The 26,435-nt window shown below is 41.7% G+C and overlaps 2 protein-coding genes and 1 long non-coding RNA gene across 4 annotated transcripts; 2 read left to right on the plus strand and 1 right to left on the minus strand.

The window, feature by feature from the left end:
* The first annotated feature begins 520 nt into the window (after positions 1–520).
* slc9a6a (solute carrier family 9 member A6a) lies at positions 521–10,158 on the plus strand. The gene is made up of 16 exons (XM_088293757.1): positions 521–995; positions 1,297–1,496; positions 1,673–1,750; positions 1,851–1,927; positions 1,997–2,109; positions 2,226–2,331; positions 3,944–4,085; positions 4,723–4,828; positions 4,914–5,002; positions 5,086–5,199; positions 5,418–5,529; positions 5,645–5,798; positions 6,052–6,082; positions 6,170–6,255; positions 6,408–6,513; positions 7,038–10,158. The coding sequence occupies exons 1-16, from the start codon at positions 665–667 to the stop codon at positions 7,275–7,277; spliced, it is 2,085 nt and encodes a 694-aa protein (XP_088149883.1). The 5' UTR covers positions 521–664; the 3' UTR covers positions 7,278–10,158.
* On the minus strand, positions 3,571–11,951 carry LOC148338579 (uncharacterized). The gene is made up of 5 exons (XR_015842866.1): positions 11,828–11,951; positions 11,532–11,601; positions 11,198–11,291; positions 10,720–10,821; positions 3,571–4,100 (listed from the first exon to the last, which is right to left on the minus strand). It is a non-coding gene; the product is annotated as an uncharacterized LOC148338579 (long non-coding RNA).
* Positions 11,952–13,409: 1,458 nt separating this feature from the next.
* On the plus strand, positions 13,410–26,315 carry fhl1a (four and a half LIM domains 1a). 2 transcript variants are annotated; one of them, XM_088293756.1, is made up of 6 exons: positions 13,410–13,551; positions 22,188–22,369; positions 23,636–23,813; positions 24,505–24,674; positions 24,849–25,035; positions 25,650–26,315. In XM_088293756.1, exons 2-6 carry the CDS (start codon positions 22,214–22,216, stop codon positions 25,799–25,801), a joined length of 843 nt encoding a protein of 280 aa, XP_088149882.1. In that variant the 5' UTR covers positions 13,410–13,551; positions 22,188–22,213; the 3' UTR covers positions 25,802–26,315. The 2 variants fall into 2 exon arrangements, with proteins under 2 accessions (XP_088149882.1, XP_088149881.1); XM_088293755.1 differs by lacking the exon at positions 13,410–13,551 and adding an exon at positions 18,065–18,213.
* The last annotated feature ends 120 nt before the right edge of the window (positions 26,316–26,435 follow it).

Consider the following 26,435-nt stretch of genomic DNA (forward strand, 5'->3'; position numbering starts at 1 on the left):
GAAAACAAAATCAGCAAAACATTTTTTTGATTTTGGTATAATATAAGCATTGGGATTTGTGTTTACGTTATATGTGTGAACTGGAGAATAAATATGCTCAGGCTGAGCCGACATTTGACTTTATTTTCTTGTTAGTTTGTTGTAATTGTGTTAATTGATGTGTCTTTTTTAAATATTTAGAACATTTTAATTTCGTTTTGAAAACTGATACACAAAATTAAATTCACATTATCATCATTCATCATCATTGTTTCACCCGTAACACGCAGCGGTATCGCGCTCACTTCCTGTTGAGGATAGCAACAAAAATACGGGATTTCAAAATAAAAATAACAGAATTTATTGGTGAGGAAAATTCTGTAGCATAACATTTATATTCATATGAGATGATAAATAAAAACTCAATAATTTTATTAAATACTCTAAAAACAATCATGTATTTTTTGGCGCGCTTCTAAATTTGCAGCCTTCCCTCGTGACGCTTTTAAATTGAAGTCCACCAAAATGTCTTGGAAAAGCACCCTTTTTACTTCTGGGTTGGAATTGATTGCTCTGTTGCTGTCGTTTTTTTTTTACCTCCTCAGTAAGTCCGTGTGAGATACTGACCAAAGTTTTGGACTCCGCAACGTCGACGCCGCAGCGTTTAGCTGCTGAACATCAGGCCATGGCGCTTAACTGGACTATCAGCCGAGGCCGCGGGGCGACGAGGACGCGGTGGCGGCGCTTGCTGCCGCTGCTGGTGGCGAGCCTGTCGCTGTGCGTGTGCGTGTGCCGAGCATCCTCGTCGCCTCGGCAGCAGCAACAAGAGCAGGAGGAGGAGGACAGTGCCATGGAGAACATCGTCACCGAGAAGAAGGCTGAGGAAAGCCACCGACAGGACAGCGCCGACCTGCTCATCTTCATCCTGCTCCTCACTCTCACCATCCTGACCATCTGGCTGTTCAAACACCGCCGGTTCCGCTTCTTGCACGAAACTGGCCTGGCGATGATTTATGGTGCGCTTCTACCGCTATATATTCGTTTTGAACCCCAAATAGGCCCTTGTAATGACGTCTCACCTGACGTGTGGTGTATTTCCGGATGGCAAAAGTGAGCAAGCGAGGTGTGTCTGTTGTCTTAGGTGCGGTAGACTCCTTTGCTAACCAAAACAGCAGCACGCAAACAGTCTCAATCAACTGTGTAGGCTTACCATACAAGTTCCCTCTAACTGTAAATCAACAAGTCAAGTCACGAGATGATAAATAATTTTTATCTCCAAATCAAAACAAATGTCGGCTTTTCTTGTCTGGTGCCCAGGTTTACTGGTGGGCGTAGTGCTGCGCTACGGCATCCACGTCCCGCGCGACGTCGGCAACGTGACGTTGAGCTGCCACGTCAACGCCAGCCCGGCCACGCTGCTCGTCCAGTCCAAGGGCAAGTTCTACGAGTACACGCTCAAGGGCGAGATCAGCGCCAGCGAGGTGGACGACGTGCAGGACAACGAGATGCTGCGTAAGGTGGGGACAAGGCCGACATTTTCACAGTTAAATCACCAAACTAAGAAATATTGTACATATGGACTAAACAACTGCCAACTTCAACATTTTTGACCGATTAAAACTATTTTAACATCAAACTATTCAGCTCGCTCAGGACATCTACTGAACTATTTACCACATCCACAAATTCTTAGGTGACGTTTGACCCAGAAGTCTTCTTTAACATCCTCCTGCCACCCATCATCTTTCACGCCGGTTACAGCCTGAAGCGGGTAAGCAAATCATTTTTGGGTTGCCTCTTAATGACATCATCATCATCATCTAAGCAGGAGGAAGTTGAGTCACGTTTGTTGGCGTCTGTCTTGTTTGCAGAGACACTTTTTCCGGAATATGGGCTCCATCCTGGCTTATGCCTTTTTGGGGACAGTCGTTTCTTGTTTTGTCATCGGGTAAGATTTTCACTTGTCATGCGATGTACACATCTGTTGTGATTTATAATCGTCAATTTTTTTTGCCAGGTTGGTGATGTATGGCTGCGTGATGCTGATAAAGCACATGGGGCAACTCGGTGGCGAATTTTTCTTCACGGACTGTCTGTTCTTCGGCGCCATCGTGTCCGCCACTGATCCTGGTGCGTTTCCTGTCTCCATCTTAGACTTTTTTTTCAAACTACATCAGCGCCAAATACAAGCTTTTCGAAGTACCAAGCTCATGCTTACAACAAATTTGTGTCTTCCGTTACCATAGTGACGGTGCTGGCCATCTTCAACGAGCTGCAGGTGGACGTGGACTTGTACGCGTTGCTGTTTGGTGAGAGCGTGCTCAACGACGCCGTGGCGGTCGTTCTCTCCTCGTAAGTCTGCCGCAAAAAGCTCACCTGCGATTATATTCTCAAAATAATCGATTTTCAAATATATCGACAACCATTTTCGTAATCGAGCAATCGTTTAGAGCCATTGTTTAACTTGAAATTGTCCAAATCTTGCAATTTTCAGCTTCTCAACCGTAATTAGACTTTGATTTCTGTCGTAGAAAACTGATTATTTTTATTGATCTAATTATTTTTTATATATATTTTGATCCCCTCCTCTCTCACTCTGCCCTCCTCTACCTTTTTTGTTTTTTAATTAGCCTCGTGGGCCTTGTCAAATATACTTTTTAGTATGTACCACAGGCCACTGAAAATTAGATGGTGGGCCGCAAATGGCCCCCGGGCCGTTGTTTGCCCACCACTGGCCTACACTATAATATCATCTCATCGTGGTCTACATATTTCCACAAAGCATTCATTCTCTAATCAGACATTTCTCACAGAATTCCTGCCACGAGTCTCTGAGCGAGCCAGCAAACGAGTGGACTTAAGTAGAAGATGGTGACGGGAATATTTTGAGACAAAAAAGACAAATCACCAGTCGAGTGTGCTATTTTTAACCGGTTATTTATATCACGAGTCAGCAAACAAGATAACACTTTTCATTGTTATCGTTTGCACATAGATGTCGAGAGAGCAAACATCTGTCAATTTGTCCTTTTGAGAGTGTGGAGAGCAGGGATGAAAAGTAGACGCAGTGAAAAAATGAATGCCAAGTTCATCACCTTAAAAGCAAAATACTTGACTGCAGAAAATTGCAGCACAACCCGGAAGGTCAAACGCCGTCACTGTCAACTTAACTTGATTGGAATGAGTTCTTCCTGTTCCTGCTTTTTTACTTTAATACGCACCCGAGGTCCTCGCTCTAGAATGGAGTCCAGTGCCTACGGTTGCAACGTAACCCAAAGTCGGACCGTGCCGTAGCCTATCACTAAGATATTATAACACAGGAGTCAAATCATAATTATAGTAACTATGCACACGCGCACGCACACACACACACGCACACGCACACCCCATCCAACAAACACACGAATCTTCAATTAACACACACAAATGCATTCTGGAACACACACACTCATCACTCGTACGTACGGACCCTCTCCAACACTTGCACACACTCTAGCAGACCAGACACACACGCAGACCCTGTAGAACACATGCACACGCCCAACACACACACACACACACACAAAACGTACACACACACACTTATTCACTAACAATCCAACAAACACACAGTCTCGAATGCGCACACACGCAATCACACACTGTGCAGCACACACACACACACAGTCCCACACACAACCTCCAACATTAGCAAGCACGCGCGCACACTCTCCAGCATAGACACACACATCAAACACACTCCATGCAGTACATATTTGTATGAAAAAAAAAAATTCTAGGCTCTTAATATAAAAGTCGAAATGAGAAACAGTAAATGTTTTTTTTTTTTCATTCTGATTCACTCTGGTCCAGGATTATGAGGAACAAGTCCAGTGTGCATCCTAGAAACATGACACATGTGACCCGTTTACATCTCAAAGGGGATTTTTGAACTAATTGAAGAGTTGCGGATTGTTGTTGGCAGGTCCATTGTGGCTTACCAGCCGGAGGGCGACAACAGCCACACTTTTGAGGTGGTGGCCATGTTCAAGTCCTTTGGCATGTTCCTCGGTGTCTTCAGCGGATCCTTCGCTCTCGGCGTGGCCACCGGCGTCGTCACGGCGCTCATATCCTTTTCATTCCTTATTCGGTAGACAAAGTTACACATTGGCATCATCATCTAACAAAGTGATTCTCCACGGAGATGGCAAATAAGATACATATCAGGCAGGTTTGTTATAGTTTGGGATTTTTTTTCTAAGGTTGGTTTTGATTTAATTTTTTTAAATTCATATAGTTTAATTTTAAGTTTTTTTTTAGTTACTTGGCTCAGATAATGGATGTTTTTATTTTTTAAGATGCTTTGTTTCGCCTGTGCTTTTATTAGTTTTGTTTTAAATATATGGATTATTTGTCCATTGCAAGATAAAGTGATTTGCACCAATTAATGTGTAATAAACTATGTAAAGTACATTTCTCAAACAACTAACATTGGTTCTTCGGTAGCTACGAATGAACAGAAATTTCAAAATAAATGCATGCCGAAAGTTAATATACGATACTAATTGACAAAAAGAAAGGACATTTTGCTCATAATTATTCTGAAAATGTCAATTAACTCACTAATATTAATTAGTTTTAGTTGGATAAACGTGCGATGTAGTTTTTTTTTTTAAGTTTTTGCATTTTATTTTGTTAACAAAAATGTTGTTATGTATCGATTGTCTTTTCTGTCTGGTTGAACGCCTTGACAACTGCTCGCACGTGACCAAGTTCACAAAGTTGAGAGATTTCCAGCTGCTGGAGACGGCCTTGTTCTTCCTCATGTCGTGGAGCACCTTTCTGTTGGCTGAGGCGTGTGGATTCACAGGTCACACAAACACACACAGCCAAACACACACACACACGCACACGCACACTAATTCTAACGCTATTTGCATATTCCTGTGCCACAGGGGTGGTGGCAGTGTTGTTTTGTGGAATCACTCAGGCACACTACACCTTCAACAACCTGTCTCCCGAGTCCCAGGACCGAACTAAACAGGTCAGACCAGAGTGAAAACACAATGGCAATTGTTACATTTTTTTGGGGCACATGACAACAATGGATGTCTTCTTTTGTTGCAGCTGTTTGAGCTGTTGAACTTCCTGGCTGAGAACTTCATCTTCTCCTACATGGGTCTGACCCTCTTCACTTTCAAGAACCACGTCTTTAACCCCATGTTCATCGTCGGGGCTTTTGTATCCTATTGGGAAAAAAATTAGATCACTAAGGGTGAAAATCTGCATGAAGGGTTGTAGTTGTCGATAGATGCCACAAGATGGCAGCAAAGCAGTATTTTGGTATTGGGCATGGCTTTGGCATGCAAGTTGGGTAGATTCCATAAAAAAATCTGCAAATTGGCAAATTCCGAATGGCAAATATGCCGGTTGTTCTCCTTCATAAACGTCACACCTAGGTGGCAGTGTTCCTTGGCAGGGCGGCCAACATCTACCCGCTCTCTTTCCTCCTCAATCTGGGCCGACGCAACAAGATCCGATCCAACTTTCAGCACATGATGATGTTTGCAGGTTAGTCACACGTTCGGCACCGGTCCGAAAAGTGTCGCGTGAGTCATGTCACGACACTTAACCCCCCCCCCGATCCCCCTCGTCGTGACTTCTGCGCTTCCGCTTTGCCTTACAGGATTGCGAGGCGCCATGACGTTCGCCCTGTCCATTCGAGACACGGCCACGTACGCACGGCAGATGATGTTCTCAACCACGCTGCTCGTGGTCTTCTTCACCGTGTGGTTCTGCGGCGGCGGCACTACGCAGATGTTGTCATGCCAGCGCATACGGTAACAACTTTCCAAACGCTTTCCTTCCTGTATTGAGCAGCACATCGTGAATTAATTAAAGGAAGTAAATTCCTCGGACTGTAATTATGACTTAAGAGTTTCTGACTTTTGTCCATAAAAGGCTTTTTACTACTAGACTCTTCCTTAAGCTTCTTTTTGCTTTGTAATTCTCAACTAATATTTATACGTATTCCGTTTCCAGACAGATGGACGCTACTTAAACATGCTAAATTCTTTTGTTTTTCTTGAACAGGGTTGGAGTGGACTCGGACCAAGACAACTCTGTGAGTGTAGCCCTACTGTCATGACCCTTTCACCAAAAAAAAAAAAAAATCAATTGATCAAAATTTACATTCACTGTGTATGCGCAGACGAGCATCGGCGACGGTTCCGAGCGACGAAGCACCAAACAGGAAAGTGCCTGGCTTTTCCGAATTTGGTACAACTTTGACCACAAGTATCCTTCCAGAAATATACGTGCGCTGTGTTGTGCGGTGAGGTTTAATTGTTGCTCGGCCAGCAGGGGGCACTGTCATGTCGTATTTATTGATAGTGTGGAGTTGCAGGTCTGAATTGAAAATGTTTCATTTCTTTGACTGGAGCCTCCAGCTACCTGAAACCCATCCTGACCCACAGCGGCCCCCCACTCACAGCCACGCTGCCCGCCTGCTGCGGCCCGTTGGCCCGCTTCCTCACCAGCCCGCAGGCCTTCGACGTAAGACCACTTTAACTGAACAGATTATGAACGATAAGATACATGTTCTTGTTTTTAAGTGCGTCTACTCACAGACAGACTCGGAGGGGGGGCCAGACTGTGTGAAGAAGCAATTTAGAGCCAAAACAGGTGTCTTAAGTTGCGTTTAATTTTGTTGTGTAGTCCAGAAATTACTGTGAGTGGATGTGAATAGGAAATTAGCCAGTTAATGAGCTTTAATGAATGTTTATGAATTATGAAACCTCTGCCGTTAGCCTATCGACATGCACGATCCCTTTTTTTTTTTTTTTTGGACTGGTAAAATAAAAAGACGGAAGCGCTTTAAAAGGACAAGGATGGACTGGGGCAATTATTTTATGAATAAGCATGAAGGGACGATGACGGAAGGGTGCCCAGGTCGCGGACGGAGGACGGACCGGTAAAATTAGCCTCACAGAACGTAGGAAATGTCTTGAGAAAACCACTTTTACATATAGCAGGGCTTCATTGTCAAGACGTAACATTCACGTCCTTCCTCTCACCAGAACGAGTGTCAGATCAAGGACGACGACTCCGACCTCATCCTTACCGACAGCGACGTCAACCTAAACTACGGCGACATCACCATCAGCACGGACGGAGCGTGCACGCACGGCGCAGCCGCTGACGACCCCGACCGGGAGCTGGCGTACGGCGACCACGAGCTGGTGATGAGGGGCACGCGCCTGGTGTTGCCCATGGACGACTCGGAGCCGCCCTTCACCGACCCCCGCTACCGCTTGTGAGGGCGCCGCGTCCCGCTCCCTTCTCGCTTCCCCCGCTACCTCGTCACGCCGCCCATCTCGTCCGCCACCGCTGTAATGTAGTGTGTATTTATTTGTCAATTTTGATTGGGCTTTTGAGTCACCTTATTGTAGCAACGCACAGCATGTGTCCTCGATGGCCAACTGTTTGAGCATCTAGTCCATATCCTACTATGGCGCGTACTAGTCCATGTACTCAGACAATTCAACACACTAGTACAACGACCGTCTTTCTTAAACTTGAAGTTTTTTTTTTCCACTGAAGTGAACCACAGCCTGCTATGTTATTTTTGCACTCAGGCCAAAGCCATGTCTAAATATTGCTTTGGCTCCATCTAGTGGTGCCAAGGAAGAAAATTGAAGTGACGGGAGGAACTTTATTTAGTGCTTTACCGCCATTTTGTAGTTTCTATAGGCAATTACAAAATTCTCGATTACTTGCTGATCACAGTAGAGAGAAACACTACTGTCTTGCACAACTGTGTGACATTTCTCTGCACTAGTAGAACAACATGTTACAAGTGAGGCAAAACTGTGCACTAGTTGAAAATTTTGCACTACAAGTAATGTTATAGAATTCTAGTTAACGTCTAGCGCTTCACTGGCAGTACTGGTAGTGCACACTCAACTGTTTTGCTTCATTGGTAACATAGTTGTAGAGTGTCGCTATGCTAGTGCGAAGAAATATCATACAGTAGTGGAAATTACTAGTACAAAAAAAACAACTTCTTTTTTTTTTAACTAGTATGCCTAGTGGTTCTCCTATCGGGCCCTAGTTGTGTGTAGAAGTCATCCATGAGTGGCGGGGAAAAAATTGAACTGAAAGTCATTCAACTAGTGCACCCACCTTCTACTAGTGTGCCGGACTTGTACCACAGCTGCATTCTGATTGTTCCACTAGTGTGCAGAAATGTTATAGAGTAGTGGAACGTTTTGTGCCAAAACGTCACTAGAAAGACAACCAGGACAGTTACAGACATCGTCATTGTACTAGTGCATCCTCGTCCTTCTACTAGTGCATTGTAGTTGTTCTACTAGTGCGCCCTACAAGTGCATTCCATTGTAGACGTTCTACTAGTGCGCAGAAATGTCATACAGTAATGAAAAGCAGTTGTGGGAAAAAAAAAGGGACCTGAAAGACAATCATTGTACGAGTGCGCCCTAGTCCTTCTACTAATGTGCCCTTGTCCTACTAGTGCATTTTACTAGAAATGTCACTCAATACTATGGTCGAAAAATGTCATGAAAATAAAATTTTTTCTTACTATTGACAAGAAAGAGCGTGATTGTACGTGGACAACTCGGCGCACTAGTAGGAAATGGAATCAATGCTGAAACGGCTTTGCACATTTCTGACACTAGAGCAGCGGCACTGTAAGCTTGGTTTGCATGCTGAGGATTCTTCTTGGCTTTTTCTTCGGAGCCGATTGGTCGCCACTTAACAGTACGCGCGCTGTCAATCAAGTGCCTGGGAGGCGACCTTTCAACCCAGTTGGAGTTCTGGCAAGGAGGGGGGTAGCGAGGTAGCAATACGCTCCACATCCGGGGTGGCTAAAAAGTCATTCATGCGCTGTGTGGATCTGAGCCGCCGACTGTGAACATTGCGTGTGTGTTTGTGTGTGTGCGCGTGTGTTGGAGAAAGCGTTTTAACAGCATTCAGCAAACATTCTGAATGTTTCTTTGTCTTCTCATAATTGCCTTCACGTCACTGCACTTCGCTTGGAGCTTCTATTATAATGTTCAGATCTCCGTCAAGGTGAACAATCCTTCCAATTTCTAGCTGCACTCCTGGAATTTTGTCATTAAGATTCCCACCCTACGCTGATGAACTACTGGCGCAACTCAGTTAAAGACAACATCATAAACTAGTTAGGGTACATGAGCCCTGCCGCAAATTGCAAAAATTCATGAGTAGTTGTCGGGCCCCTAAAAAGGTTAAAAATTGCCTATAGATGCTGCAAGATGGCAACAAAGAACGCCTTTTGAGTGGTAAAGCATCACTTATTATTCTAAAGGAAGTTCCTCAACTCACAACTACATAATTCCTTGGCACTAGTATACCGCGAGATTGCGGCAAAGTGCTACTTTTGTCTAAATGAAGCTCCTCTGCCACAATACTTTTATTCCGTTAATTGCTACGGTGAGTTGTGTCCATAGTTTCAATTGCAAATAGGCAGAGGAGCACTAATTTAAAAAGAGGAACTCAAACAACACTTATTGAACCGAGGAGCATGTTTTACACATGAAAAATCTCACAGCATAAAAAGGCACAAAAAATAATTTCCCGAAATGATGGTCTCATCTGGATTTACTCACAAATTGAGTCAAATGTGGGCCTAATAAAAGCCATCGTAACTGTATTATGAATGCCAATTAGTCAGAACACAAGTTCTGCCATCTATTGGAAGAACATTTAATTGTTCTGCCTGTCACTATAAGACACTGTCAGGGATAGGATTCTTTAGAGGAGTCCTTGAAAAAGTCCTCCCCGTACCCAGAAAGTTGGTGAACATCTAGCATGACAGCTGATAAGAACGATGATGATATTAATAAGAATAGCTGTAAATGATATACAGATGTGTTGCATTGACTACAAAGGCCTCGGAGAAGCTATTTTGGGCAGCAAGCTTGTGAGCTGCAGCTGTCTAGCACAGACTGGTGGAATAGGAAGTGTTGATAGGACGTCGCCGTGGCAACCGCCGTGTTGTCAACGCCAGCCAGAAAGGACGCCTCGCACCAACCGCACTCTGTGTGTGTGTGAGCATGTGTGTGTGGCTGTTTGTTAGCCTCTTGGGCCCAACCTCTAAATAGTTGCATGATGGAGGAACAGTAAATGAGCTCCGTGTGTGTGGGGGTGTGCGGGTGTGTGTGTGTGTGTGGAAAAGAGTGTATTTGTGGGTTGAAGAAAGAATTGTGTGTGTGTGTGAGAGAGAGAGAGAGTGTGTGTTACTGCAAGTGTGCTGGAGAGAGTGGGGGTGTGTGTGTGCGTGTGTGTGCGTGTGTTGATACGGAGGTGGAAGGAAGAGCAAGGCCTTCTTCCAGATGTTATCTTCTGCTGTGCAGGAACTTGAAATTCATTGAGAGTTTTTTTGTTTGTTTTCTGGCCCCAATGCTTTTCGCCAAGATCCCTAGAATATTTTTATTTCTGTCATTTTGACTTTTTTTTTTTATTTTGCGCGTTCTCTTTCAGTGTTATTTTTTTGTTTTGCAGAAAGGACATTAAGAACAAAAATATTTGCACTCATATCTGTCACTTTGCTCTCATTTGTGTTGGAAAGTTGTGTGTGGGGGTGTGTGTGTGTGTGTGCGCGGTGGGGGTGACACTTAAAATAAAATTTTAAAAAAATATACAAATCTAAGTGTAGTGAATGAAAAGTTCATCTTGTCTAATTGATGTCAAGTGAATGAAATGTACATAGCTTACTGTTTTCAATCCATCCGTAGCATTCAGGTACTTTCTTTGTGTGTTTGTATGCTATTGCCATGGATACGACAAAGCAAGCATGAATCAGCCTCCTGCTGGACTCTGAGAACGAGAAAAAAACTAAATGTAAGAAATAAACTAAAGCCACTGAGTGATTTTCTCTGGATGACACGACTATAAAGGCTTGCTGTGTCCACTTTCTACGGCCTGTTCTGCTTTTTGCGTGCCTGAGAATGTGCGTGTGTGTGTGTGTGTGCAGACATCCTGTGTGGCAGGCACTGTCCACATCAGTGTAAATTTCCTCTCACCTATTCATGAGTGTGCAAAAAGATGAGAGGAATTAGCCGAGCTTTGAATGGAAAAACACAGAAGTTGCTCGCCAGCCCTGTTTTGTTGATGACGTGATGATTACGCCCTCATTGTTATGCAACAACAAATTTCAAATGGGAAACATATTCAGTGCCAGATGGAACCTCACCGGGTTGGGCTTGGGTGGTCTCTCCGGATCCATTTGGGCAAGGAATGGCCCGAGGGTGTTGCTGTTCATGTGCAGGGTCAATTGAGAATTGGGGCTAAACATAAAACAAAGGAAATTAAAGTCCATCAAACGTTGTTTCAAAACATTTCTGGCTCATCTCCGTGCTTTACAAATGTAATGATTTGTTTTTCTCCAATACAGTCTCCTTGTTTGCTTAACAGCAAATGCACTTTTCACAGATGAAAGCCACAGCCAAAAACAAGCATTTTCAAAGGACTCTAAAAGGCAAGAAATGAACTACTACTTTGTTTCCTATTGCAACATTTTTGCTCACCTGAAAAGTGTGTGGCTTCAATCAAAAGGTGTTCGGTCCTGAGTTGTTTACCACATCTAGTTGTGTATACCTTGAAATAAAAGACGCAATTTTCAATTTTTTTTGTCAATGATATTTTTGATTCAAAGTTAAAATGTCTTCAGCATGCAACAAAACCAAAGCTTAGCCTTGCGAACATCCGGTTAGCTTAATGCTAACGAACACTAGCTTAGCATTGATCGATGCAATTTTAGAAGAAACACATATCAACACAATCAGTGGCGCTACACATTCAAACATAATATAACAATACTCACAGGCATATATTCTTTATCTGCAATGAAAAAAAATGACATTACGGCATTTTTCTGAATCGTGGCATTAGTAGGAGAAGTAGTCTATTCGACTTTACGTCCGTATGGCAGGACGACACGATACTGCCACCCAGTGGCCAAGGAGAGCACACCAATAAGGAGCACAATTAAATGAATTGCAGCATAAAATCACGACTCGCAGTATCCAATTCTTAACATTCTATTTAATTGTTATGAATCAGTTTTTCTAAAGGGAAATGGCTATTATTTTCTTGTTGGAAAAAAAATCCATTATAAAAATCAAGATATGAATTACAGGCAGACATTTGACTGTTTTATAATACTGCCCTGTAGCATTTGTTAAACTTTACAACAGAGAGACTTTGGTGGATGAATGTCATTTTGCAATCATACACAGATTTTAAAATACCGAATGTCAGCCGGACGATTAATTGGTCGGGCACTAGTTTCTATCCTAAACCTTTTTTTTTTTTTAATTGTTAGTTTTATTTTTAGCCATGTTAACCAGGAGGTTTTGCAGACATGACCTCATGACTACCAAAACCTTTTTCTTGTCCACTCAGGAATGTAAAAGAGTGTGAGTGTCACTGATGTTCCAACTGTTTTGCGTCTTTGGCAGCCGTGGAGATGAAAGATGTGCGCATACTTTTCTCTGAGAATGAGTCATCTTCATGTCATTCTCGTGTTTATGACCAAAGAAGGAGAGCAGAGAGCGTGTCCACTTCGCAGTTTTTTTCCCCCAACCGTAGAAAAGATTGGAATGCTGCAGGGAGTGTTGATATCACACATCGATATGGCGACTACGTCACATAATCAATTATTTCTTCATCATAATTTTTTTTATATTTTGCTTTCAAAGACCAACAGGTATATGTTTCTGCGTCAATGTGTAATGTGGTGGGAACACAGACAGTTCGTAGGACTGTATCAAGCGCCACCGTGTCCCATAAAATGACATGATTTGGACTCTTACTGTTTTAAGATTCGCACATGGCTCTCAAACGGGGGCTTGTTTTTGTGAGAACGTATGTAGATGTGGTGATTATGCGGTCGTCTGAATTTAAAATGCACACGTTTATGGCATGGACAGTTTCAGTGTTGAGTAACCACCGTTACTATTTTCCTTGACTTACTTAATAAAATGTTTTTTTAGGACGTCTGGTGGATTCGGTTTTAACAACATTTGACATCCTTATTTATGTCATAATTTTAATTCTATAGCACTGATTCACACAAGGGCGGCAAAACAGAACAATGGGCACAACAACAGCTGAAGAGTCCGTTTTAAATTGTATGGTTTTGAGGCGCTACTTTACACTGTCGAGTAAAACCACTTTTGATACATTTTCATAATTTTAACTGTGGACCTCAAGTATAAAATCAACAATTAAAATCGATTCAAATAAAACCAAGCAGTGTTTTCCATCCAGAAAGTCACCTTGGTGCAACTTTGCTCTTCATTTTCCTCTAATCTCATCGGCCTCTGCACCAGCTTCCAAATTCCTGGTTGAGGTCATTGTTTGTGAGCGCTTACGGAGGTTTGGCTTATGTCCGGCACTTTTTTCCCCCCTTTTCTTTTTTTTTTTCTTGCTTGCTTGGTCCTCCCTCTTGTCTTGCGAGCGGCTTTTAAGAGGCGAGCGCAGCGCATTTTGCAGCTCGGCCAACAAGCCAACAGATTCGCCATCGCATTCTTCAAGAAGAAAAAGGTGAGTCCAGTTAACGTGATAGTTCTGCTCAATAACATCTCAGGAACTTTTTTTAATCTCTCAGTGAACTTCTTCTTGTTGGTCTTTATGTGCAAGTGATGCACATTGAAAACAGACAGTTGTGATGTTAATCGTCCTTCAACGATTTTGTTTAACAGACATTTATTAAACCGAGACTCGACGAGACGCCTGTTGCTTATTATACGTTTATTAGATTTCTAAATTGCTTATACATAAGTACTGGAATATATAAATGCGACACTCCGGTTAGTAAACTGGAGAAGGGATTTATGATGATTTATGATGACGAAAATGAATTAAATCGTTGGCAGTCATGTTGGTGCATCCTAAATTAAACAACAATGGGACTCGGTTATTCACTCATAAAGATTATAGAATCACTTGGAAGGAATGCAATTCACGTTTTTCATTTTATTTCCAAGATATTTTGGATCAAAAATCGAAATGAAAAGTTGAGTTTTTTTTTTAATGTTGTTTTGTCTGTGTGTGTTATTTTATCAATACGCCATATAATATTGCTCATCTTAATTATTTTTCCCGACTTTTTTTTTGGGTGTGTACTGGTGTATCTTCTACCATTATTTCTAGTAAGTAGGAATGAAAACTCAAATGTAGACGAATGACTTTTAATCGCTATGGTGCAGAGCACGATAACATAGCGAGCTCTCTATTCATTTCAACGCACACGCATTTTGTGTGATGACGTCACGCGCAACCACGCGATTCCATACAGACAAAAAATAAATATCGACTGCAAAAGAAGAAAATAGAAATCAAGTAACTTATGTTGATTAAATTTTTTTCTTTCCTGTAAATCTTTTGAAATATTTTTATTTTGACTTTTCTCTGAATTTTATATTTTAATGAATAAATAAAATGACATTTTAATTAATAATATAGTCGAGTAGTAGACAATCAAAAATGAGTAAAACATGATAATAAACTGCACCAAACGTTGTTTATCTTTTTTATTCTTTATTTGATATATTTTCGACTTTTATGTTAAAAACAAAGCGCTCAATCAAACGAAAAAAAATTTCAAACCAAAAATTTTAATATTTTTAAAGTCAAAACTAATATAGAGTATATACTCTAAATCCTAATATACGGCGTAATCACGTAATATAAGCAATCATATTTGTAATCGCATCATCGTCAGGGGAAATTCAGGCCAGATCCAGCAGGTGGCACTGTGGCAAAAATATAAATATATTTATTCTCATCAAGTCGTAATTCGATGTCAAAATTAATGAGAATGGGGAAATTTTTTATGATGCACCTTTTAGTATTTTGTTTAAATTAATTTTCTTAGTGTTGTCCTTTGTGTGCTGTGCAATTTCCCCTGGGAGAGTTTTGATGCCCACCATTTTGCTGCTATGTGGCCTGGCTAAGGGTCTCGTTTGAGGGTTACCTCCCTTCTCCTTTTGGGCCTCTGCCAAACCAAATGTATGATGTCATCATGTACCAGACCCGCTGCTTCCTCTCCACAATGACATCATCCGCCGTCTCGAACCCATAAAACATTTTTCAGACGCTCTCAAATGTGCTTGCGCCACTGCATAAAAGAACCTTTATTTCTACGTCTTTTGCTTGAAGTCAGCACAAAAAGTTGCAGATATCAGTCATGCATCCAATCAGCCACAGGGCGAATGTCGAAAGTTTGACTCTAAATAACTTTTGGAATAAGTACTCAAGTAGTTGTAAGGTAAAGTTCTTTTTAATTTTACTTGAGTAAAAGAAGAGATTGTACTTCTGCAAGGTTACATTTACTTAATTTACACAAGTAGTTGCTTGATCGCAATGAAGGTTCTCAACCCGTTACTAAGTTGCCACGAGATGGCAGCAAAGCTCAAATGTGATCAAAATTATGGTAAACTTCTCAACTCACTTCAACAGTATCTTCGCATCAAGGTGTCACAAGATGGTGGCAAAGCACTATTTTGTCTTAATGCTACTCCTCAGCTTACTTCAACATAACTCCATGGCATCAAGATAGCGATAAAGCACGACTTTTGTCTAACAGGCGCTTCTCAACTCACTTCAACAGAGTTTCTTGGCAGTAAAATGCCACGAGATGGCGGCAAAGCACTTCTTTTGTCTAACTGAAACTCCCCGACTCACTTCAACAGTTCTTTGGCATCAACCGCGATTACATATCGGATGTGCTTTCACCATTATTCGGCACCCCGAGGACAACCCTAACAGTGATATGACCTGTGATGAAAACGACTTGAGCAGCTGCCGACTTTTAAGGACGGGGCAGCTGATTTGACTGTATGAGCGTGAAACAAAATCACATCAACAGTGTGTACTCAAGCCTCCAGTTACTCATCGGATAAGCGGTTGCGACTAAATTAGAGCTCAAGTGCTTTTATCTGAATGTGTGTGTGCGTGTGTTGACATACAGTTGCCCTGGTGGCCTTTAGTGCGTACATACCGCTTCCTGCATGTGTGACCTTTACTTCACTAGTGTGTGTGTGTGTGTGTGAGAGAGAGAGAGAAAGAATGACTCACTGTCACAATGCCAGTGATAATGCGGTGCAGCCTGCCACTGCTCTGTCCGCACCCTAACTCAATATCGAGGATGCAGACTCACAATTTTCCAGGGTAGGATCATGTTGAAGATTGGCCAAATTTCCTGTTTTTGCAAGTGTGTGTGCCATTTCTGTATTCCAGTATAACACACACAGGAAATGAGTTTGCCGGCCAAGAATTAACGCCTATTAGAAAGTGCAATATGCAGAAAGAAAGAAATGTGATTTGGACTAACCAATCACAACTTCAGAAAAGTTTTTATTTAAAAATTTTAAAATGTATTATTATAAAAAAAAAATTATGATGCTGATTTACAATCTGTAAGAGTTAACTTAAAAAACCTTTGGGTTCTATTTTTTTTTTTTTAGGGGAGGAGCAGTGATGTGACCAAAGTGGAATTGGTAAAAAAAATAAATAAATAAATAAAAAATTCTTGAATTATGACAGTTGTGAAATGAGTTAATTTTAATGTATAAATTTAATTTTGCTCTTTGGTAAAATTGTAAACTAATGCGATCAAAGAAAAATTATTTTAAAAAAATAATGATAAAAATAATATTAATTACGGAAACGTACGCTCAAACGTATTAACAAATAAGTTTGAACGTAGTTGCAAGTACATTTGAAGTATATCGACCAAAACGCCAACTGCTTTAACAATGTAACAATTCCAGAAATCGAAAGAAATTAATTAAATAATTTTGGGGTACAAAGTAGCTGAAAGCAGCACACCAAAAACAAAGTACCGTACTGTATATTTCGCGCTTTTCTAGATTTACTACGGTCACATTGTCATTACGCTCACATAAGCAGAAATCAATCTTTCATATCACTGATATAAAATGTGTGTCTCGCAGTACGGAAAAAAAAAAATACCATAAATAAACGTTTGCTTTTATTTGCTTCCATTTCCCGCCATCATCACTTTGGTATTTCAAGTCAACCACATTTAAAAATCTGACGTGAACGCAGCAACACTGAACAAGGACAAAGTGATTGATCGCTTCTGATAAGCAAAATGTTCTCCTAAATTTCGGGGGAGTTGTTGAAAAACAAAGTGGAATAGAAATCGTCTGGCGGGTTATGAGAAGGGACAAACGCAATTATTGGTCCTGTGTGATTAAATCCAGATGATCCTCCGAACACACACGCACACGCACACATATGTAAGCTTACTGAATTGATGTTTACCGAAAATTAAATTGAAACCCAACAGTCTGAAGAAGTTGGCTGTTTTCATTTGAATAAAACGTTTACTTATACTGTCGGTGAATGGATTACATAGTAAGAAAAAAGATTTATTCAAATTTTAGAGTAAATGGTCATCCAAACACCCAGAGGCCTGAAAAATAACTCACCAAATATGTGAAAAAAAATTCTAAAATGAAAATAATACAAAGAAAATGGCAATTGTTTTTGAATAATCTGAAAATAAAACTAAAGCAAAATGAAGTGAATTAATCACCACCAGAATTAATGCAAATGGCAAAATTATGAATGATGAATTTCATAACTTAAATCGTAATAATCAAACATATAAATCCGACAACCAATCACAGCGCGCGACTGAACCACAAACGTGTGCTTGCCATTTTTTTTCCAACTGATGGCCTTTAAAATTACCAAGAGAAAAAGTTCGCATCCACAAAAATAAACTCCAAAAGCCAGCGCCCCAATTATTCCCTTGTGAGTCATCAGGACGAATTGCGATGTTGACGCGGTCCAGCCGGCAGAGACAAAACATTTGATGGCGGAGGGGGGGGGTCGGCTTTGGGAGTATCTGTTGTCCTTGCGGGTCCGCCATCATTCAGAACCTCTTCTCATCCTATTTTTAACCTTCAGATTGGACAGCATCGGAATCTAATCTCCATCACCTAATCTATCCTGTCCATTCTCCAAGGCCTAAAAAGGAGGCGAAGGTTGGATTTGGACTGGGGTGGCGGGATTGGGGTGGTCTCGGGTGGGTGTAGACAAGGGTGTATATACGGACCCCCGGAACTTAAGCACATGTGGGTTCCAACCTCTCTTGCTGCTGCCTCCATCTTTTGTTTTGAAATCTGCTGCTGCTCCTGAACACAAGCAACATGACTTTCTACAGGCACTCAGGTATGCTAACTAGCGCATCGGTTAATTAACAAAACAGCATTAATCCGATTGGTTGATGTTAAAGGGAGAACTCCTCCCATTTTAGATGGCGTGAAGTGCATCATTTGGCTGCAAAAGTGTCATGTTGGTGCTGAGAGACAAGCATTCACACCATGCTGCTTGAATGCTGCTATTTTGGAGACAGATTATTTAGTTACAGTTTGTGTGTATGATGAGAGAGGAGCATTCACCCAAGTGCTAATGGGTGTCAACATTGACAACAATTTGTGCAAATGCCAAGACAAGCGTTCACACCGAGGCAAATACGCAAATTTTATAGTGAGCAATTCTCGCTGTAATTAAAATTTTAGATACAAAACTCAATCAGTTAAAAAGAAGCGGACCTATAATTGAGCCTTGAGGAACAACGTGAAAAACAGTCCGAGTGAAGTCGTCAATTCAAATGAAGACACAAACATTCACAGGAGTGGTCACGCTATACGATTACGTAATAGTGAGCAAGCGTACCGATAGCTTATAGTGGTGAGATGCCAGCTTTGGAAATATGGTGTGAATGTTGAAAGACAAGCATTAACATAAACGACTAAAATGAGTATAGGCAGTGAATATTGAGTCTCGTTCTTAAACGTTTTGTTGATGCTGAAAGACATGCAATCTCGCTACTGCTGTTGCTCATTAAAATTGTGACAAAGTGCCGGGACAAGCATTCACACAAATGAGCATGTGAATAAGCAAGATGATTTCTTAACACGAATACAATCAAAGTGTATTTAAATAGCGCCTTTCACAACAATGTGAATGCTTAGAAAGAAAATCTATCATCAATGCATTCGTGTCCACAATTCTTTCGTGTTGATTTGTGAGAGAAAGCATTTATGGTACTGAGCATATTATTAATTTATATTGAGAAGACACTATTTGGATTTACCACACGAGTTATTTATGGTAGCGTGAATGCTGAGAGACAAGCATTTACATCAAGGTTACTGAATTTGGAAAATATTTTGTATACATGGTGAAAGACGAATCTATGATTTTTTTTCAAGGAGTTATTTTTGGCATATGCCTTCTTGCTACTACAGATATGTGAATGCTGAGACACATTGATTTCTATTTAATGGCCGTAGGTATGTTTTGCGTTGGATCCTTGGAGACAATCACTTACACTTGCACTATATGATTTCTGCATGGCGAGCATATGACTTTCCTCATCTCAAGTGTATTTAGAATGCCCTTGAAGACAACCACCGCTGGCTCCATAGTGAGTTTTGAGAGTTTTAGAGATGGAAAGCGAGGGGGCTTGCCTAAAGTTTAGTGGGAGGTCATTCCAAAAAGCTTCAATTGACAGCACATGTGTCTACAAGCCATACATCCATCTTAGCCAAGCTGACTGGATGGGAGGTGGCGTACATTCTAGACCTGGTGTGGGAAAACTACGGCCCGGGGGCCACATGCGGCCCGTTAAGCGTTTTAATCCGGCCCGCCGAACTTGAAAAGAATTAAATGAAAAAACCTTGTTCATGTTTTATTTTCTAAATACTGTGGTTTTTCAAAGACATATATTTTGTTGTAATGCTTTTGTTCATTTTTTATTTAAGATTAAATGTATTTTTTTTCTCAAACGAGGTGAGGTTACCAAAACACTCCATCCAACTGCTCCTGGTCAAATTTTAGAACCCATTGTGGCCCGCCAATCAAAACGTTTGCCCTCCCCTGCTCTAGACGATCGCAGGCCATACATCATAGCGCATCTAAACATGAAAGACGTGCTGTGCTCATAATGCAAATATGCAAACGAAGATATACAAAAATACACATGGAAATGCACAGTGCATGAACACAAACACACAAATGAAAACACACACTCACACAACCTAAGAAACACGTACATCTATTCACAAACATAAACACACAATGACACACGCATGCATAACACAAATACAAACACTTGCACACACTCACACACACTCACACAGAAAGATTAACACACACAAACACATGAGTCCCAACATTGTGTTAGTGTGACTCACACCCCAAAGTGGTCCGACCCCCCCCAAGAGCTCATCTTTTTGCAGGCATGCAACGCAGTTGGTGGCAGTCAGCTGTCGCGCTCGGGAACAAAGATTAAAGGCCAAGTCCTGGACTTGGCCCCAGTGGAAGCACAATAACCAGAAGAGGCTTAGTGGGCCTCAAATAGAACTTTTACTTCCAAAAAAAGCCACGGTGATTCGTTGCGTGATGACGTTGATGACTCATCCGGGGCCCCGTGACTCGGTCATCAAGTCACCCACTTTATCCCCTTGGACACAGCTGCGCATTGATAGCATTCGCCCAACACCGACACACACATAGTTGAACACACCCCTACACACATGCAACACACAAACACACACAAAATGATACATAAACACACGAGTCATGAATACAGACACACAAGTACAAAAACCCGCACACACACGAATACACAAAGACATATGTGAACACACAAACTTTGACACACAAATATAAACACAAGAACACAAAAATAAACATAGACAAAACACAAACTACACACGCACACACACTGCCACAATTATTAAGAAAACGGATGTTCGATACCATTTTGCACAGCACACACAAACATGAAAACACGTAGAGAAACTAAAAATAAACACACACACACACACACATGGAGTTACACAACACACACAACCACACGCACACAAAACAAATTACACGCACACACACCCACACACACACACACAATCTAAGAGCTTGCGGTGGTCATGACTCCCATATATTTGCGTGTCACCATGCTTACCAAGCCCAAATATCACGACCCCTGACCCTTGGCTCAAAGCGCCAGCTGTATTGGTTTAAAATGAAACGAAGCGCCAACATCAATCACTTTTTCTCCGATAAGCCAGCGCCGCATGGACTAAATCTTTTCCATACTCGCCTGTCTGCATTCCTGCGATAGAAAAGACGATAACCAAAGATGATCGCCAATAACGATGTCGTTGACTCCAGGGGGGGGTGGGGGCGTCTTTGAGGGTGGGCGGGGTTTTCCATGGAATTTTGGCAAGGAGAGTTGGATAAAAGTCACTTTTGGTTTTGCCTGCTTGAGATTGATGTCACTGAGTCTCAAGGGAACTTTTAGCGGATATGAACGAAAGAGCAGCTGTGGCAAACACATGCCAGGTGGGCAGACGACAAACCCGAATAATAATTTGTTCATCTCCAACCCAAGAGTGGAAGTAACTTTTCTCGAATGAGTAGATTTGATAATTTTTGACTTTATTTGAGGAGCAAGTTTGTAATTATGTATTATTTTTTCGGGAGGTTAAACTGAGAGACCCAAAAAGGGTGTTTTATTTAAGGGATATTTTACACAATTGTTAAAGATATTTTGACTAAAATTTAAAATATTGGATTTTTACTGCTGAAAATTGCAAAAAAAATTAGAAACAAATGCCCCCTAACAATAAAATTATGACAATATAACAAATGAACACACGGCGGTGTCAATTTCATATAATAAAAACGTGGCCGTCTTATTGGCCGCCATGGAGGCGATGATTACATACTTTGGAGCAACTACACAATATTTTAAACCACGTAGTAGCCAGCCGAAGCTCGTTGCCATAGCGACCTGGTGCAGCATGAGCAACACAGAGTTCGTCTCCGCTTCCGATTACTCGCGTGTAGGTGATGTGGGTGACATCTCAGCGGTTGATTGTCAGTTTTGCTCTTCAATATGTTTTAACGAAGTGCAAAATTTAAATAATTTTGCCTTGCAAAATGGCTTGCCAACCATCGGTCCATTTGGCATCATTTTAAATTTATTTATTTTTTTATTTATCCATTTTATTTATGTCATGCCTCTTTTTTGCCTTCTGACGGTGTATACACATCATCCCGCCAACAATTAGCAAACATGTCAGTGAGTCGAGTCGACACAAAAAAGTGACGTTGCGCCGTTGTTTTTATGGCAGGCCCGAGGAGCTACCTGACCTCCACCATGACAGAGCGCTTCGACTGCTTCTACTGCCGCGACAACTTGCACGGCAAGAAGTACGTCAAGAAGGACGACAAGCACGTGTGCACCAAGTGCTTCGACAAAGTCTGCGCCAACACCTGCGCCGAGTGCAGGCGACCCATCGGAGCAGACGCCAAGGTTACAGAGGAACACACGCGCACAAACGCAAAAAACTGAGGAGTGAAGTTTCTTTAGTTGTGAGCGCAAAAGTTTTATTAGGTGATGTGATAGGTTTTTGCGGTGAGTTTCTGTGAGGGAGGTTTTTTGTTTTTTTGGGGCTGGGCGAGATATTTTCATGAGTGTAAAGGTTTTTTTCCAGGGGTAAACTTGAATTTAATGTGAACAGAAATTTAATGTGAATGGAGTTGTTTTTTTTTTTAGTGTTTGTATAACATCAAGCCTTTTGTGGGGCAAGAGTGAACTTTTTGGGGTGTATGCAAGTTTTTTTGGGGTTGTGAAAAATGTAAGCGAAAGTATTTTTGTATGGTGTATGAAAGAGTTTTTGTGTGGGAGTTTTATTTATTTTTATTGAGAGGTTTTTGGGTGTGTGGACTTTCGCAAGAAAGAAAGAGACAGAGAGAGAGAAAGAGAGAGAGAGAAAGAGAGAGAGAGAGAAAGAGAGAGAGAGAGAGAGAAAGAGAGAGAGAGAGAGAAAGAGAGAGAGAGAAAGAAAGAGAAAGAGAGAGAAAAAGAAAGAAAGAAAGAGAGAGAGCGAGCGAAAGAGAGAGAGAGAGAGCGAAAGAGAGAGAGAGAGCGAAAGAGAGAGAGAGAGAGAGAAAGAGAGAGAGAGAGAAAGAGAGAGAGAGAAAGAAAGAGAAAGAGAGAGAGAAAAAGAAAGAAAGAAAGAGAGAGAGCGAGCGAAAGAGAGAGAGAGAGAGCGAAAGAGAGAGAGAGAGCGAAAGAGAGAGAGAGAGAGAAAAAGAAAGAAAGAAAGAAAGAAAGAGAGAGAGAGAAAGAGAGAGAGAGAATGATCGCACGAGATCGAGGGCGAGAGCAAATTTGTGTTTTTTGTGTGTGTGAGTTTTTGGTGAACGAGACATTTTTTCGATTTTTTTTTTTTTAATGTCAGGGAGGTTTTTTTTAGTTTTTTGTGTGAGAGTGAGTGTTTTTGGCATAGGAATTATTGGTGTTTGTGAGAATTTTTGTGGTGAGCGTGAGACTGTGCAAGAGTTGTTCGGCATATGAGTTTTTTGGGTGTCAGTGAAAGTATTTTTGGTGCAGTGGGAGTTTTTTTTTGGGGGGGGGGGGTGAGAGTGTGTTTATTGATGAGAGCGTTAGAGGTTTAAGAGTGTCTATGAATACTCATGTACAATAGAGATATCAGAAAACGTACTTCTCACGACTCCATATTGCAACATCGGCCGGGGTTGCCTCAACCGACACCTCCGTTCTTCTCCCGTCCAGGAGCTGCACCACAAGAACCGCCACTGGCACGAGGACTGCTTTCGCTGCGCCAAGTGCTACACGCCGTTGGCCAGCGAGCCCTTCTGCGCCCGCGACGATGGCAAGATCATGTGCGGCAAGTGCAGCTCCCGCGAGGACGGCAACCGCTGCCAGGGATGCTACAAGGTGGTCATGCCAGGTGGGACACACCCTCACGTCCGTCCTTGTTTCCAATCAGACTCCTTCCGAGCTTGTATGAAAGTTTGGGAAATGAAAAGACTTTTGGTGAGAGATGGGGTGTAAGCAAAAAATGTAAATTGACGACATAAGCGTTACGACTACATATGCTTCCTAAATTACAAACATTAACGTCACTTAATGTGCAAATATTTTGACCGACTGACACCAAAATGTATTTGCACATGTCCATGTGTGTCCACTTAATATTCCAAAATTATTAGAACGATCGCCCCAAAATTTTGAAGTTCATCAACATTGTAATCCTTTGCCCCTGAACAAGGCAATGTCGGAAGGTGGCTCCGGTTGATAAAATCAAAAATATTACAACTTTTGCACTATTATGTATAATTTGGGCATGCATTTAGCCTTTGGTGAGGAATGATCCGTTTTCAGATGCAGAGCTTTTCATAAACCTATTTCGGATATATGCACTATTAATGTTTTAGACACACTTCCCCATTGAATGAAGGACAATTTATTTTCAGTGGTGTGTTGCTCTAAGATGAAATTCAAACACATTGAACTTCAAAGTCAAATAAAACCAAAGTCCACTTGGTAATTCCGGTGCATACCACTAGAGGGAGCCAAAGCAATGGCCATTTGTGGACACTGCAAGTGAAACTGTGCGTGTGTGCGCGTGTGTGCGGCAGGCTCCAAGAACGTGGAGTACAAGAAAAAGGTGTGGCACGAGGAATGCTTCACCTGCTTCGAGTGCAAGCAGCCAATCCGCACGCAGAGCTTCTTGACCAAGGGCGACGACATCTACTGCACCGACTGCCATGAAAAGAAGTTTTCCAAGAAGTGCTTCCACTGCAAGGAGGTACAGTCAGCATTTCCTGGTGGGGTAGGAAAAAGGCACGTGTGTCAAACTCCAGGTCTGCGGGCCAATCGTGGCCCACCATATCATTTAATGGGGTCTGCAAGGGCCTAAAATTCCTGACCGTTTTAAAATAATTGAGATTAAAGCAATTCCGATCTCGCGCTTCCTCCTTAGCCCATCACCTCCGGTGGGATCAGCTACCAGGAGAATCCGTGGCACAGCGAGTGTTTCGTGTGCAAAACTTGCCGCAAGCCCCTGAGCGGCGTTCGCTTCACCCCCCATGAGGACGCCTTCTACTGCATGAACTGCTACCGCACCGACGTGGCCAAGAAGTGCCACGGCTGCAAGAACCCCATCACAGGTCAGAACATGCCATCATCAGAATCGAGGGTGGGCAAAGTATGGCCTTGAGACCGGCCCACCCAACATTAACATTATGACAAGTCCTGAAGTTATATTTGGTTTGTTTTTTTTCTAAGGTTTGTGAAAATGTTCCTTAAATTCAATTCTCAGAAAATGTTTAAACATTTTTAAATAGTTTCTAATTTGTGGGTGTTCAACCTATTTATATACTATTTAAAGTTGAGAGGCTCAATATCTGAATATTTAAAAAAAACTCAAAACGATGACTTGAGGTAATCGATTATCGAGTACCCTTAATGTATGAACTCGCATACGAAGTACAAGTTAGATGAGGTATACCAAAAGAGTAAAAGTCGACGGTCTTGAGCCCAGAGTCCGGAACAAGTTCTGCTCCTGGCAAAGACTGAAGATCATCTTGTGTTCTTCACTTTTATCTCGTCTTCGTTGCCTCTATGGCCGTGGTTGACGTCATCAAATCTGGTCTGAGCAAAAGCGTCCTGACCCAAAAGAGATGCAGCGACCCCCAGTCTTTTACAACCAGAGTAGAACAAGGCGATCAATAGTTGATGAAAATATTTATCAATGTTGTCTGACGTCCGTGTGTGTCCGCAGGGTTCGGCCACGGCACCAAAGTGGTGAACTACGAGGCCTTCTCCTGGCATGAGTCTTGTTTCACCTGCAAGAAGTGCCGCCTGACCTTGGCCAACAAGCGTTTTCTCCTCACCGGGGAGGACATCTACTGCCAGTTATGTGCTAAGCTGTGAGGTGTGGTCACGCTCTTTAAGAAATGGCATCTGACTCCCTCTGAAAAAGAGTTACATCATTAAAAAAAAAAAAAAGTGGAATCAGAGGGTGCAAAATGGCAGAGGTGGCATCACAGTTATCTGACAACAATAATGCAAAAAAAAAATCAACGAGTCAATTAATCGATAGAATAATCGATTCTGAATATATTTGTTGGCTACAGTCAGCATTACGAAAGCTAACAAATTAGTCGTGGTATTTGTGTGTATAATTTCTATCTACATAGTAACATGCTAACGGCATTTTATGAGGATAGTTGCTTTCAATAAAGGGACGACGTCTCTGTTTAACATGCATAAAAGCTTTGACGAATAGGCAGGTTTTTTTTTTTTGGAATGCAGTGTCCTTTTTTTGGGGGGGGGCGAGTGGTTTCAAATTGTAGCACTTAAAGCTGAAATATGTATTCAAGACTTTTGAAGTGAAGTTGCAAAAAATAAAATGCATAAAAATGAATAAAGACAGTTGCAATCTCAAGTCTAGTTTTGCGAGACTTTATTAACAGTTTATATCATGTCAGAACACTTGAATATATTTACAGTACAAATGTTACTTGGGGACAGGTTGATAATAGATGTTGGGTGGGATTTGTTTTAT

This window comes from Idiotropiscis lumnitzeri, chromosome 4 (genome assembly GCF_059441095.1).
Source record: "Idiotropiscis lumnitzeri isolate Australia: NSW breed Sydney's pygmy pipehorse chromosome 4, RoL_Ilum_1.0, whole genome shotgun sequence".
In the NCBI taxonomy this organism is placed as follows: Eukaryota; Metazoa; Chordata; class Actinopteri; order Syngnathiformes; family Syngnathidae; genus Idiotropiscis; species Idiotropiscis lumnitzeri.

Excerpts from the sequence above, each read along its gene's own strand:
- slc9a6a (XM_088293757.1), top strand. The coding sequence starts at position 665 with ATGGCGCTTAACTGGACTATCAGCCGAGGCCGCGGGGCGACGAGGACG. Across the intron at positions 1,497-1,672 it reads ACAACGAGATGCTGCGTAAG|GTGACGTTTGACCCAGAAGT; the intron begins GTGGGGACAAGG and ends ACAAATTCTTAG. Across the intron at positions 5,003-5,085 it reads CCCAGGACCGAACTAAACAG|CTGTTTGAGCTGTTGAACTT; the intron begins GTCAGACCAGAG and ends CTTTTGTTGCAG.
- fhl1a (XM_088293755.1), top strand. The coding sequence starts at position 18,192 with ATGACTTTCTACAGGCACTCAG. Across the intron at positions 24,675-24,848 it reads AGTGCTTCCACTGCAAGGAG|CCCATCACCTCCGGTGGGAT; the intron begins GTACAGTCAGCA and ends CTTCCTCCTTAG. Across the intron at positions 25,036-25,649 it reads CTGCAAGAACCCCATCACAG|GGTTCGGCCACGGCACCAAA; the intron begins GTCAGAACATGC and ends GTGTGTCCGCAG.